This window comes from Jaculus jaculus, chromosome 1 (assembly GCF_020740685.1).
Source record: "Jaculus jaculus isolate mJacJac1 chromosome 1, mJacJac1.mat.Y.cur, whole genome shotgun sequence".
Lineage (NCBI taxonomy): Eukaryota > Metazoa > Chordata > Mammalia > Rodentia > Dipodidae > Jaculus > Jaculus jaculus.
In genome coordinates this window covers 212858121-212872534 of record NC_059102.1, presented here as the reverse complement: position 1 = coordinate 212872534, position 14414 = coordinate 212858121, and the positions used below count along the sequence as shown (strand labels likewise).

At 38.8% G+C, this 14414-nt stretch overlaps 1 protein-coding gene across 1 annotated transcript in view; it reads left to right on the top strand.

Moving 5' to 3' along the window:
• Positions 1-14414, top strand: part of LOC101597632 (disintegrin and metalloproteinase domain-containing protein 20-like) — a 47796-nt gene that overhangs the window by 24735 nt on the left and 8647 nt on the right. The window contains exons 2-3 of the mRNA XM_045142480.1: positions 4427-4505; positions 7124-7192. Coding sequence (XP_044998415.1) covers positions 4427-4505; positions 7124-7192 — 148 coding nt within the window. The remainder of the gene's footprint in view (positions 1-4426; positions 4506-7123; positions 7193-14414) is intronic.

The following is a 14414-nucleotide window of genomic DNA, read 5'->3' as shown; positions in this document are numbered from 1 at the left end:
CCTCTAGATTCCAACCAGGTTTCTTCATGGTCCATGCCAACAGCATTTGGTGTCTTCAGCAGTAGGGACCTACCATTAACCTCTTTTGGGTAATCAAGTGCTCTGACAGGAGTCTGTCATGTTTGTTTTGGGAGATTCAGTAGGTTTTACTAATCAACAGCTCATTGTAAATGTAGACTGCAAACGGGTACAGGGATTTACAGGCCAGTGCACAGGGGGAAAAATAAATAAATAAAAAGTCAGAGAAGGAAGAAGAGCAGGAGAAATTTGAGGTTAGGTTTCATCCCACTCTCTCCAGGTCCCTTTGATTTAGGTGCACCCTCTCAGGTCCTCTTGAGAGTTCCACCTTTTAGTCTGACTTCCAGGATATAGGATTCTATGGTACCTGTTCAATTGGGGTTTACTTTTGTTCCCCCCCTTCTGATCCACCAAACCTTACCTTCCCTATGACCCAAGCCTCAAGTTGCTATTCAGTTATGTCAGCAACTCGGGCTGATCCAGGTTAGGACTGCAGAAGAGTGAGATCATGCGAGGGTTGTCTTTCTGTGATTGTGTGAGTTCACTTCGAATGATCTGCTCCAAGTTTGACCATTTTTCTAAAAATTTAATGTGTCATTTGTTTTTCTTAATGCTGAGTAGAATTTCATCCTGTAGATATATCACATATTCATTATAGATTCATCCAATGATGGGCACATCCATTGATTCCAGTTTAGAGGTATTATGAATTGAGCAGGTATAAAAATGGTTGAGCAAATATTTCTGACCTGAGCTGTGGAGCTTTAGGGAAAACGACCAATAAGGCAATAACAGGGACTACTGGTAACACTATATTCATTCTTTTCAGGAGTCTCCAAATGGATCTCCACAGTGGTTGTCACAGTTTATATTCCCACCAACACTAAATGAGTTTTCCTATTTCTCCACAGCCTTACCAAACTTTCTTTTCAATTGATTTGTTAATGTTTGCTGTCCTAATTCAGCCAAGATAGAATCTCATAGTTGTGAAATTTGCATTTCACAAGTAGTTAAGGTTGTTAAACATTTGCATAAGTGTGTTAGCCATTTGTAATTCTTCCTCTGAGAACTTGCTACTTAGTTCTCAGACACACTTTTGGAGTTGACTGTGTGATTTTTTTTATTTAGTTTTTTGAGTACTTTGAAGATTCCAGATATTATATATATGTCAGTGTTAAAGCGGGCAAAGTTTTTCTCTTACTCAGTGGGTAATCTATTGGCTCTAGTAATAGTATGCTTGTCTATGCAAAAACTTTTTAACTAAAACCAAGTTGCTTCCAGTGTTCCTTATAGACAGGTACCAGGGTACGTGTTAGTCTCAAGGAAGGAAACTACATTTGCCACAGCGCCAACTGGAGTTACTAATTGGTTACATTGCCAATGATTAATTGTCATTCCCCATGATCTATCTGTCATCTGAACTCACCAGAAAGAAGAGTTAAATGGTGATACAGTCTTAAAAGTACAGTAATCTCTCCTCCTTGCAGGGATATGACATTGTTTTCAGAACACTGTTTTCCTGAATAGATTCAGAACTAATGACTTCCACTTAGCCTTTTCAACCATATTAGCCCTCACTTTTTAAGGAGCCAAAGAGGCTATTCAGCCAGCTTCTAAATACATCTATCCTAATTATGCATTCTAGGACAAGGAAAACAACTTCATGATGGGATGAGTTTGGAGATCCACTGGCCCTACCAAACCAGACTTTGTCCAAAACTATACTGTTCTCCTGACCTCTATAAAATCTCCTTGAACTGGAGGGCCATGTTTTTGTTTGGAGTCTATTAGAATCATTATCCATTTAGAGCCAATGTCTACTAATATGTGGAAGATCTGGTTATTTCATTTTTTTTCAATATACAGTTACCCTAGTAGCAGGCCACAGGGTGTTTTCTGGAAGGCTAGAAGAAAAAATAGTACTAAAACTTATCAGAATTAGGGACTTGGAAGATGAATTAATGGTTAAAGGTACTTGATGAAAGGCCAACCAGCATGGGATCAATTACCTAGAACAAACATAAAGTCAAATACAAAAAGAGGCATGTGCATCTGGAGTTCAAAGAGGCGAGAGCATGTACATTTCCCACCATCTGTCTCTCTTTCTACCCTACCCCAAAAGGTGATTTTATAAAAACATGTAGAAGATTCAGGCTTTTTGGAAGGTTATTCATAAACTCCACCTGGCTTCCACTTTCTTCTAGCCATTCTGGGTCCACAATGTCCATAGCCATTTCCTTGGAGCTGGTTGTCACACTAGCAGTATGAGCAATGACGTTTCCTTTGCAATGTCACCTGAGCCCCAGCAGATGAATTAAAGATGACATATCTCATGATAGGTGGATGGCTAACTTTTCTTTTCATATTGATAAATCCTGAATCTTCACAGTATTCTCTGCCATATTTAAAATAGAAGAATCTATAGCCAAAGTGAGAGTATTTTGAATTAAAGGTTAGAATCATAGGTTACTGAGAGGTTTTATGATGTGTCAAAAAGTACTGGGACACTATTTCCGGAGTCTGTTTTCTTCCTAACCACTATATTCTCACTTGCTTCTAAGTACCAGGAATGAGTTATCTCCCACTGAATGAGCCTCATATGCAATCCAAGTACAAATGATACACATAAGCTCTGTGCCAATATCACACAGGTCTAAGCCTTCTTGGATGGTTATTTTCAAAGCTGGCAGGATCCTTGCTTATTCAAGCTGTTATCTCAAAAAGGATTTTCCAGTGCAATGGGAGTTAGGCAGGAGGGAACTGGGTTCCCTCTCAGTTCCAATATACTGACTTGGTTTTCTGTAATGGTTCTATAAAGGGGTTATAGAATGATTTATCAGCATTCTCCTTGCTACCATGAAAGACTTTTTCGTGCTAGGTCCCGATGACATCAAATACACTCAAAAAAATCCTTTCACTCTCTTTCTCTTGAACCCTTCCTGGTAACACAATCCATACTACCCAGGGTTTTGTAGAGATAAAATGAATGTATATTATAAAAGGTAGCTTTTTAGATTAGCTTATAGGATATAACCAGGTACTCCAACAATAGCTATTTCCATTCTGCAAGGCCTGAGAACACAGTAACTATTCAGTACCTGAGGCTCAGTATGTCAGAAGTCTGTCTTAAGCTTGGTTGAAGGATTCGTGAAGATCAGAGATCATTTTGCAGAAAAAAAGACCACAAATTTATCAAGTTTAAACATTTATGCATGCATGAACTACTCAGCATTTCAATAGAATAGATCAGCATTTGGGTCATGCCTCAGCTGAGTCAACTGCAAAGGGGCTCATAATCCAGTAATCAAAGTGTGGTTCACACCATGGTCTCATGTTTATGTAATTTTAGTGAATGTAGTCTTCATAGAGAGCTAATCCACTTGCAAACTCGTTCTCACTCTCACTGTCAGGTCTCTGCCAACTGGGACATCCCACATCTGCTACGTTTATGACACATGCAGAGAACATTCTTATTGCACCACAGGATCCTCTAAAGAATATGGTGTTTTATTGCTATTCTTATCCAATGTTCTTTTTCTTTTTCTTTTTTTTTAAATTATTTATTTATTTATTTATTTTTTATTTGAGAGAGACAGACACAGAGAGAAAGACAGATAGAGGGAGAGAGAGAGAATGGGTGCGCCAGGGCTTCCGGCCTCTGCAAACGAAGTCCAGACGCATGCGCCCCCTTGTGCATCTGGCTAACGTGGGAACTGGGGAACCAAGCCTGGAACCGGGATCCTTAGGCTTCACAGGCAAGCGCTTAACCACTAAGCCATCTCTCCAGCCCTGTTTTTTTTCTTTTTAAAATAAATTTATTGTATTTACTATAGAAAAACAAATGCAACTGGTTCCTTGCCATGTTAGCACACAATGTATAACATTCAAATCTGAATTATAAAAGTTTATTAAGTTCTCAAATAGAATATGGCAATAAGTGCATGGTTCACACTATGAAACTGGACTGACTTCATCCTGAATACATTTGAATATATGTTGAACCGAACTTGAATATTCGATATGTACTGTAGTGACAGAAATTTTGCTGTAAATTATGTGGAACACACTGATTACATTAGTATAGATGGCACTTTTTGTTTAAACATAGTGTTGGTTATACATAACCCTATTTTTAATATACATTTTAAGATATAAAATATAGATGGAGGTATATTTGTGCCATTTGGCAAAATGTTGATTAGAATCAGTATGACTTGCCTACCTCCTCATACAAAAGAGTGTCTACTTCTGGTTAGCAAAGGGGATGTGCATAAGAGTTACTAGAATCAGTGCGTTTCACTGTCTACCCATCAAGTTAAACAGGTGTCTGTGCTCTGTCATTTCCACCTTACCTGAGTTGTATGAAGATACCTAAGTTGGGACTCATGACTAATTTTTCCTTTCACAGTTCTCTTCGTAATTACCAAACGTCACAGGAAAACAATGTCGGAGGAAGGACAGAGGAGGACGATGGTATCCCAACTGCGGTCTGAGAGCTCACCTTAAGTGCGAGGACAGGACACTGACCGGAGTCACTATTATTCTGGGCTGGTGAGATGTGTGTAGATCAAACATGGCCTTCATGCTTTAATCAAACCAAGCCTGTTTCTACCTATTTCAAACCTTATACATATGAGAAGCAGAAAGAATCACAAGATAGAAATTCTCAACTAAAATGTCATGACTCCAGTGACCAAAGCTGCAATGTTGATTAATTATCAAGTATTCACATCTCACCCTAAGTATCAGCTGCTCTGTGACAAAATTCAGTCTTGTAATGGACAAATCATTTTATGGCCTAAAAACTGTTTTCAAATACATAAGGTGGTCTCAGTGTTAGGTGCCCACCACTGTGTTGGAAAGGCTTGGCATGCGGAGTGCTGTAGTTTCCTGGTCAGCCTCGTCAGATACTCCCACCTCTAAATGTCCTCTCCAGTCTTCTCTGCCCTATTAGTGTTGTTTTATGTCACACATCATTCTTCCCTTAGCTTGCAGTATTCTTGGTAGGATCCTTTGAAAAAATGTTTTGCCCTCTAGCGATTCTTAAGATAATGTGTTTTTAGATTATTTTCCCTTCATGCCTTTATCTTGCCCTATTCAAGAGTTTTGTATTTTCAAATTTACAGTGGCTTAATAACTGAAGACCGCATAACATCTCTGTAGCTGAATGTGCACAATGAGCTGGAAGCTGACATTTAAGATGGATGCACTGCCATTCTCACCATGCATGGGGCAAAGATGAAGGTTTGACTCACACAGGACACTTAACAGTACCACGTGGTGGGTGAAAATTTAGACGTTAACAAAGAGAGCCAGGGCCACTGTGCATGGGAGTTCCTGCTAATCTAAAGAAAGGCCCAACACAGAAGCTGGTTCAGAGTGACGCCCTACATCCCTGGAAGCAGCCTCTGACATTTGCCAAACAAACAAAAGCTTCTAGGAGGAGAAAAATGGTCGGGGGCAACATATAGGAGCAGTGCAACTGCTGACGCCCCACCTTAGCAACAATCGAGGACAGGTACTAACACCAGCAAGGAAGAAAGGTGGCCCAGCAAGCGCTATGAAGCAAATGTCACACACACACTCTGCATGGACAAATCCCTCCAGGTGGTTGACCAAGACCACATGAAGACAGGGTCAAACAGCACTTTGTAAACTTAAAAGTAGAATACAAAAAACAAAAAGAAAAAACACAAGATTGGTGTTTCATGAAGACTCATTTCTAAACAAACATACTAAATCTATGTTACATTTTTTTCCTTTGTCATGCATGACTATATAATATAATCATTCTACCTAATGACAGATGGAAGGATTCTCTAAAAAATATGGTGTTTTATTGCTATTCTTTAACCAACTTTCTTATTAAGACCAATAGATTTGTTTCAGTTTTAAAACCTACTTACCCAAGATATGATGCAGATTTTCTATTTGAGGAGTCTAAAACCATATAGAAAATTATCTTTAAACATTTCTATGACTAGAAAAAATTAATATATTTAACCATAAAATTTCTTTCATTTCCAGGGGCATGACTGCTTTGACAGAAATCTGACAAATAATAAATACTGCACATATAGATTTATGTAAAGTAAGCTCAATAACATCTAGAAAAATATTCCAGTCATGGTTTAATATGCTACTTCTGTATATGAAGGTTAGTAATGTTGACTATAATTGTATGAGAGGCCTTAGTTGCTAGATTATAAAATAGGAAGCAATTTAATTAATGGGATTTAACTATGTTGTACTTAATGACAGTTAAAATGTTACACTAATCCTCTAACAAAAGTTAGCACTGGCAAAGGTGGATCTGTAAAACTTGTGATACTGATGGATGCATAAATATAAATATGTGTGTATGTGCGTATATTTCTACATATATATGCATTTGTATATTTGTATAAATGTGCATTAACTAGAGGAGGACATTTGGAGAGAGAAATGAATAACATCAAAGCACAATAAGAAATATATATGGGAGATACTATAATTTAACCTACTATATTGCATGCAACCATAAAATCTTAATTTTGAAAAGATACTAGAGGGGCTGCGGAGGTGGTGCAGTGAGTTAGAGAGTTTGCTGCTTATGCATGAAGAACTGATTTCAATCCCCATAACCCAGGTAAAGTTACACATGGCTTTACAAGCCTGAGACACAGTTCTCAGAAGACCAGAAACTCCAAGATTGCTGATGTCTTCCTTCAGAATCTACAAGCATGCTCAATGGACATGTGTACCTGTCCCCTATATGCAAGCATCACATTCCACATGCGCACATACACACCCAAACACACACACATCACACACACACACACATACCCAAACACACACACACGACATACTATATATACCAGAAATGGAATGATTACTGCACCTTCAAAATAAAATATCAACATAAATATGTACAAATATATTAATGTACAAGTAAATATACATAACAATAATAGTAATATAAAATCATATTCACTCTTATTTTATTAGCAGACTGAAATATAGTTAACAAGATATTTTATCCAATTCAAATTTCAGGATTGTATTCTATCACTTTAGAAATCAAATAAATTTCTTATTCAAGTGGCTGTTAAAACATTTTTGACAGGTGATTGTGCATCGCTTTGTGGCACAGTATGATGAATTTATACATCAGCTTACAATGTCTAAGGATCAAGTAACGCCAATTGACATTCCAATCTCTATATTATTTATCATCATGTTTGCATGGGAAACATTTCAGAAGCCCTTATTTAATTTTTATGGTGTCCTTTAATGTATGAACATTCAACAATTTAATTGGGTTCTCACCCTTTAATTTTTCTGTCCCCTCTCCTCTACCTTTACCATATCTTGAGGACACCCTCTTTCATGATTGCACTGAAGTTTGTATAAAACATATGAAACTCCTTGTGAACTTGTTCTAGGATGTTGTTCATATTTATAGTGTTATTTACTTACTCACTATCAGAATGTTTAAATTATTACTGAACTGGGTAACTAAAATACCCCAATATTCTGTGATTTAATTAGTATTTCCCCTCTACTATCTGCTAATATTTGTACTGAATATCTCTGTGTGTACTATGGGACACAGTTAACATATATAGCCTTTGACTTAACAACTATATTGCATAATGTAAGTAGTTGTGCTTGTATACAGACTAAAATTTAAATGGGAAATTATGCTGCTGCCTCGGTATGGGATACACGGCTTTAATCAGAGAATTCTGGAGGCTGGGGTGAAGCAGGGGGATCTCCATGAGTTCAGAGCCAGCATACACTACAGAATGAGTTCCAGATAATCCTAGGCTAGTGTGAGACCCAACTCCAATGAAGCCACCCTCCAAATATTTTGATTGTGTAATACAAAAACATGCAGAAGTTGAAAGACATTCCTGAACGTAATCTTTTTTTAACAACATTGCAATAAATATGGACATGAGGACACCATGATACTGGCTTTGTTTCAATAGTTTATGCAAGCCAACATGAAAAGGACACTATTCTCATACTGGCATCATTTGAAGTACCATTTTGTTCAATATCAATGAAATTTATCTACAAGATGTTATGCTAGTCATAGCTCATCTGCTGAATTATTTTTGTCTTTTCATATTGATAATGGTGCTTTGAAATTGACAAAGAACCCCCAGGTGCAATTATGCAATATCTGCGATAGCCCTGCCTTACAAGGATAAAAGTGACTATGTGACTCAGGTTTACATACAGTACTCTGTAAAAGTGTGGAATGACTTTATGAGTCAAGATATTTGCATGTTACATGATATGGCTCAACTTGAAGGAACAACAATGGCAAAAGCTGCCAATGTGAGCACAACCACAGAGGTTAGAACCAGTAAACTGTGTGTAAAGAACTTATGGAATGGAAGGAAACAAATAAGATTTTTTCGTACTGGAGTTCCTGGAGCAAACTAATGAAGGGCAGGAATTGAGACTGACTCACATTGAGGATCAAGTAAAATACATGTGTCCTATGCTCTGGGACAAAATAGAGGAAACTCAGCCATCTGCAGGATCTGTAGACTGAAGGCTCCTGTTGCTAGGCACCAGAAGCCCAGAACTTATGTCAATGGTGACAAATAATGGAAAGTAGTTAAGTTCTCCTTGTCATGTGAGGCCTCAGAGGAAAAGCTTTACTCATGAGCTGAGTGTGACAGAGCTAGCAGGAAGAGACCAGAACTAGAAAAAAGGAGGGGCTTCACTTCATCTGAAGGTAAGTCATCAAGAGTTTAGTTCTGAAAACCCAAACATTCACAAACAAATCCTATATCTTTGCCAATAGCTCAGAGTCCAGAGCTGGAAATTCCCTTGATGACTTCCTGTTTTCTATGAGGTTCTTTGATCTAACAATTTTTTTTATTATTTTCTTGTTTCTTTATACTTGGAACATACTCCAGATGAGAGAGAGGCTAGAGCTTCTGAGGCAGCAACTTACAACTTTGGTGAAGCTGAGCTCTCATAGAAGAAAAGTTTAAAGGAAACAACAGGTGCCCTGTAGTTCCCTGTGTCCTTACAGGCCAGCCTGGCCTTCTGAATGAAAATGTGATAATTTCTAGGGAGTTGCCGGCTTTGAGAACACTGTCTAGAGGAATGTGAAGTGCAAATACTGTGTGGTTCCATTGTTCTCCCAACTTTGTTTCTCTATGACCCACTTATAATGAACTCTTGGGAAGAAATTCTAACACACTCATGGGGTTACAATCTCAACCTCACTTCTCAGGAGAACATAATTATTTACCTTCACTACAAAAATCCACACTCTATCATAATTGTCAAAATTATGTCACAGTAGTTATAGACAGTGAATGAATATGTCCGAATATAAATGACAACCTCAAGGTATAGTCCACAGGTGTTTCTTTTACTGAATCTTTTCATATGATGGTTTTCCCTGTGTTGGGTTCCACTTGTCTTTGCTTACTTAGCTACTTTTCCAATAAATCAAATTCTCCTGACACATTCACATGAAACTTAAGGATAGTGCTCACCATGAAAAAGTAGCCTGGCACCTAAGACAAATGGTGAAGCAAAGACATGAAAGAGTATTTAACCCTGTATTATATAAGCATTAAATCAAATAATATCCATGGGTCTCACCATGAATTACTGTGGACAAAGTGTAATGCTAATAACAACTTGTAATAAAAAGTCATTCTGTACTCTCTGCCTCTTTATCTCAAAAAATAAAGAACATTTAAAATATATTTTTAAAAATTGGTCTGGAAAGATGACTTGCCAGTTAAGTTGCTTTCTTGCAAAGTCAAAGAACCCAGGTTCAAGTTCTAGGACCCACAAAATCCAGAAGAACAAGGTGGCACATGCATCTGGAGTTCCGTTGATACAGCTGGAGATTCTGGTGTGCCCATTTTCAATATCTCTCTCTCTCTCTCAAAAATAAATTAATAGATAAATAACTCAGTTTAAGATAATTGGAAAGTACCTGTCAAATTCTCCTGAAGAATTTGTGCATAGTGAATTATATGGGGAAAGTTAGAAAGTCAAAAACAGTGTCAAAACCAAGAGGCAAATGACTAAACATGGTGAACTGCTCAAAGGAGGGTCCATTTGGGATGTCAGGGATTCTCTTCTGCTGAGCGCATCGTGGAAGCTGGTCCTCATTTTGGGACCTTGGTCCACTTAGTAGACTTGGAGTTCCTTCCCCAGAAGCACTGACAGTGTGACTGCTGAGTGGCAAACACTGGCAGATTATTCGTCTTGGCTGGGTTGAGCAGGTTCATCAGCTGTGGTTAAAATGATGGCATGTACAGCTTTGAGATAATGATGACAGTAACACTACAGGCTTGAAAACTGGGAAATCAATGAAAAGAGAGTTATGGTTGAGGGAGTCCTCTATGAGACAGAGGAGCACAGGGTTAGTGACTTCTTATTCATTACTAGAGTCACTTTAGGATTTTCATTTCCAGCTAATAGCTTCTCAGTCACGTTGATTTTCACTTCTTTACATGTTTTCATAGTTCAGAAAATGCTTAATAAATTATTGCTTGAAATGGAAAGGAAGAACTATTGATTATGTGTTGATGTTTATAAAGGTCTATTCTGTCAAGGTTTCCCATTAAAGACACTTTGGTTTACACTGCTAAGGAAATGTTCACCAATGTTTATGTATTAAAAGAACAATAGGATGAAGCCATGGTCCATTAACCTAGGTTCATAAACTGTTAACTGTGGCAAAGAACTTTTATTTCCAAACTCACCATCAGACTGTTCTACTGAGGGCCTTCCTCAGTGGGATTACTGGTATTCCATGGGGCTTTGAGTTGTGAAAGCAGAAGTCAAACTCTGGAGATATGATGCCTCCATATATTCCCTCCCATCCTGAGGCCCTTGCTATGTTTCTTCTGTCTCTTCTGCAAAATTCACTGAGCCATTGTGGGTGTGCTTTAAGTCTACTTTAATTTTGGGCTCTCAGCAGCTTCTGGATTCCTGCTTTGATGCATCTTGTATATTTTCAGTGTTACTCTCAATCACCCTTCTTTAGGCCTTCAGTCTTGCCAATGGAAGCAGCTCTCTTTCTCATTTCACTATTTCCTCTGTAGCTTAACTTGGGACCTGGCTTATGTGCAAGAGGTGATTCATCTCCTGTCAGGGAACCAACTGTTTTCCCTATCTTTTTGATAGATATGTATGGTCCTTGGATCTTTCTGCCTTCTAAAAAAGCAAAACAGATACTCCAATGGAGAGTGAGATCTCCATACGTTAAAGGGAATAGGCCTTGTTAACAGGTATTGATAATGCAGTGAGATTTTATGGGCCTAGCACCCCTTTTAGCAAAAGATAGTGGGGAGTTTCTCTTTGGTGTCCATATTCTTGGTTACCAAAGGATTCTTACTTGGTTCTAGTTCCAGCTATGGATTCCTTTCCATTGAGTGAATCTCTTAGCCCATAAGAGAGCCATCAGTTTCCTACCCAGGTTGGGTGCCACTACTGTACAGGGTATATCGTGTCTGTCTGGTTGCTTTCATCAAGTAGTGCCCCTGCTTGGACATCTTCTCCCATCATCTCATGCAACACTTTCCTGTGGGAGAGTGGTTAAACATCTGGGAACTGGCTTCCTTCAAGATGCTAGCCAAATCTTTCAATGCTCTGGGTCAATAGCATGTGGTGCCTTCAGTAAGAAGTTCTTACCTTTTACCTCAGACAGGTAATCAACTTCTTTCACAGAAGCCTGTCTTGTTTTAGGGACCTGATATGTCTCTCCAATCAACATCTCAGTGTTTTATTGTTTGTTTGTTTTGATTTGTTTTGTTTTGTTTTTCGAGGTAGGCTCTCCCTCACAGGCTGACCTGGAGTTCACTATGGAGTCTCAGGGTGGCCTCAAACTCACAGTGATCCTCCTACCTGTGCCTCCCTAGTGCTGGGATTAAAGGCGTGTGCGACCCCACCCGGCTACTCAGAGTGTTTTATAATCAACTTTTGGTAAGGGGAATTACACATGGAGCCAAACGTTTCAGAGATAGGATTAATCCCACCTTCTCCAAGACCCTTCTTACCAGAAGATCCCCTATAATCCTACTAAGGGAAATCACTGTTCATCAACTGTCCAGGAATAAGATTACTATGCTACCAATTCATTTTGCATTTAGTTTTGTGTGTATCTACCTAATCCTCCTATCACCTTCCCCTCAAACCTTTCCATCCATATTATCTGATCCTCGAGTTGCCTATCTGTTATGCCTGCAACACCTGCTTCAGTTAAGGAACACCAGATGAGGGAGAATATGCAGTGTTTGACTTTCTGTTTTTGTGCAAGTTCACTTAATGTGATCTGTTACAAGTCTGACCATTTCCCTACAATTTTCACTCTATTATTTTACCTTACTGCTGAGGAAACTCCCATTGTATAAATGTACCTCAGCTTCATTTTCCAAAAATCAACTGAAAGACATCTGAGTGGATTCCAGTTCTTAGATACTGTGAATAAACGTAGTTGAGGAAATATCTCTGCAATAAACAGGAGAGACATAGGTTTAGATGTTCAGTATAGGAAAAGTTGGGTCAGTTGGAAGCTCTATTTTCATCTTTTCAGGAGACATCATATTGATTTCCATAGTGGATATACAAGCTTGCACTCACATGACCCGTGAATGAGGGTTCCTCTTTCCCAAGATCCTTGCCAACATTTATTTTCAGACGATATTTTAATGATTATTATCCTTTCTCAAGTAAAGTGGAATCTCATAGTTGGTTTAGTTTGCATATCCTTGATGGTTAAGGATGAACATTTTCAAAGGTGAATTTTAGCCATTTGTATTTCTCTACGGATTCTCCCTATTCAGTTCTCTGCCTCATTTCTTCAGTGTATTGGGTGCTTTTTTTTTTTTTTTTGTAATATTACTGTTTAAATTTTGAGTTCTTTGTCAATACTAGATATGAGGCCTCTGTCAGTGGTATAGCTAAGCAAAAATTTTCCCATTGTGTGTGCAATCTATTGTCTTTTTTATTGTACATTTATCTCTAAAAAAGTTGTTAAGCCTCATGAGGTCCCACTTGTTGGTTATTTAACTTCCTTGGCTACTGAACCAGTCAGTAACATTTCCCCACTCCAATGTCAAGAAGAGTTCCCCCTACATTTATTACAAGAAAATAAGTGTTAGGTTATATATTGAGGACTTTAATCCCTTTGTAGTTAATTTTTATGCATGCTGAGAGGAGTTGTTATGGTTTCCTTTGTCTACATGTGGTTGTTCAATTTGTCAGCACCATTTGTAGAAGATACTGTCTGTTCTCCATGTATGTTGTTGGGTCCTTTGTCAAAAGTCCAGTAGCTGTAATTACTTGAACTGTGGGCTTGTCTCTGAGTTTTTATTTGAAACTTCTCCTGAGGAAGTAGGCAATCTTGGTGGATATCTCTGTTGTTTTTGTTACTGCTGTTGTTTGGTGTGTTTGTGTGTGTGTTTGTGTGTGTGTATATGTGATTGAGTTAGGGTGTCCCCATCTCTAGGTAAAAGTCTGGTTGTATTAAATAAGTAGCAAGAATTTTCCCTTTCAGACTTTTCACTGAGTGTTTTGTTTTGTGTATGAATGATTTGAAGTAGAATGGTTTTTTGTTGACAGATGCGCAAATTGTGGAGTGACACGTACAAACAGGTCCAAGAGTATGTGGGCCCTAGGGCTGCAGCCACCAGCTTGGTGGTTTGAATGCTGCAGCCTTATATGAGGTCTCCAAGTTTGAAAAGTTGTTTTAACCTCCTGTGAGTGGGTCCTAAACACGTCTGTAATCAACACTTCCTAATTGATGCCAGGCAAGGCCACAAATAAAAACCAACATGCCTACACCTCACACACCCTGTGCACACAGGCAACAAGTAAACTAGAGCCTCACCCTTTCAGGGTGTACAGGCACTAAGAACTCCTGTCCTCCCCTGGGGCGCATCCCACCACAGGGCCTTCACCTGCCTCAGCACACAGGCCCCAAACACCTGGTCTGAGTGCACAGGCACCTAACACACATGCAACTCTGTGATCCTGGGCACACAGAGCCCAAACACAGTGGGACCTCCCCAGGTCCAAGTACATAGGCTCCAAACATGTGGTACATGATTATAGAAGAAATCCATTGCACCGTGTTGAATCAGATACAAGACACAATGCTAATCAATTCAAACCTACTACTGACTTGTTTACTCAGGCTCACAATGCTGGTAAAATTCACCCAACTCCGAGCAGCTTGAGTGAAAAATCAAGGTTTATTTTGGCTGACATGCTCGAGTAGGAAGCGCATGATGGAAGGGAAAATGACTGCATGAGCAGAGGGTGGACATGCCCCACCTGACCAACATGAGATGGACATTCTCAACAGGACAGTGTGACAAAGGCTGGCATGGGAATCAGGCTATAATACCCATAAGCCCGCC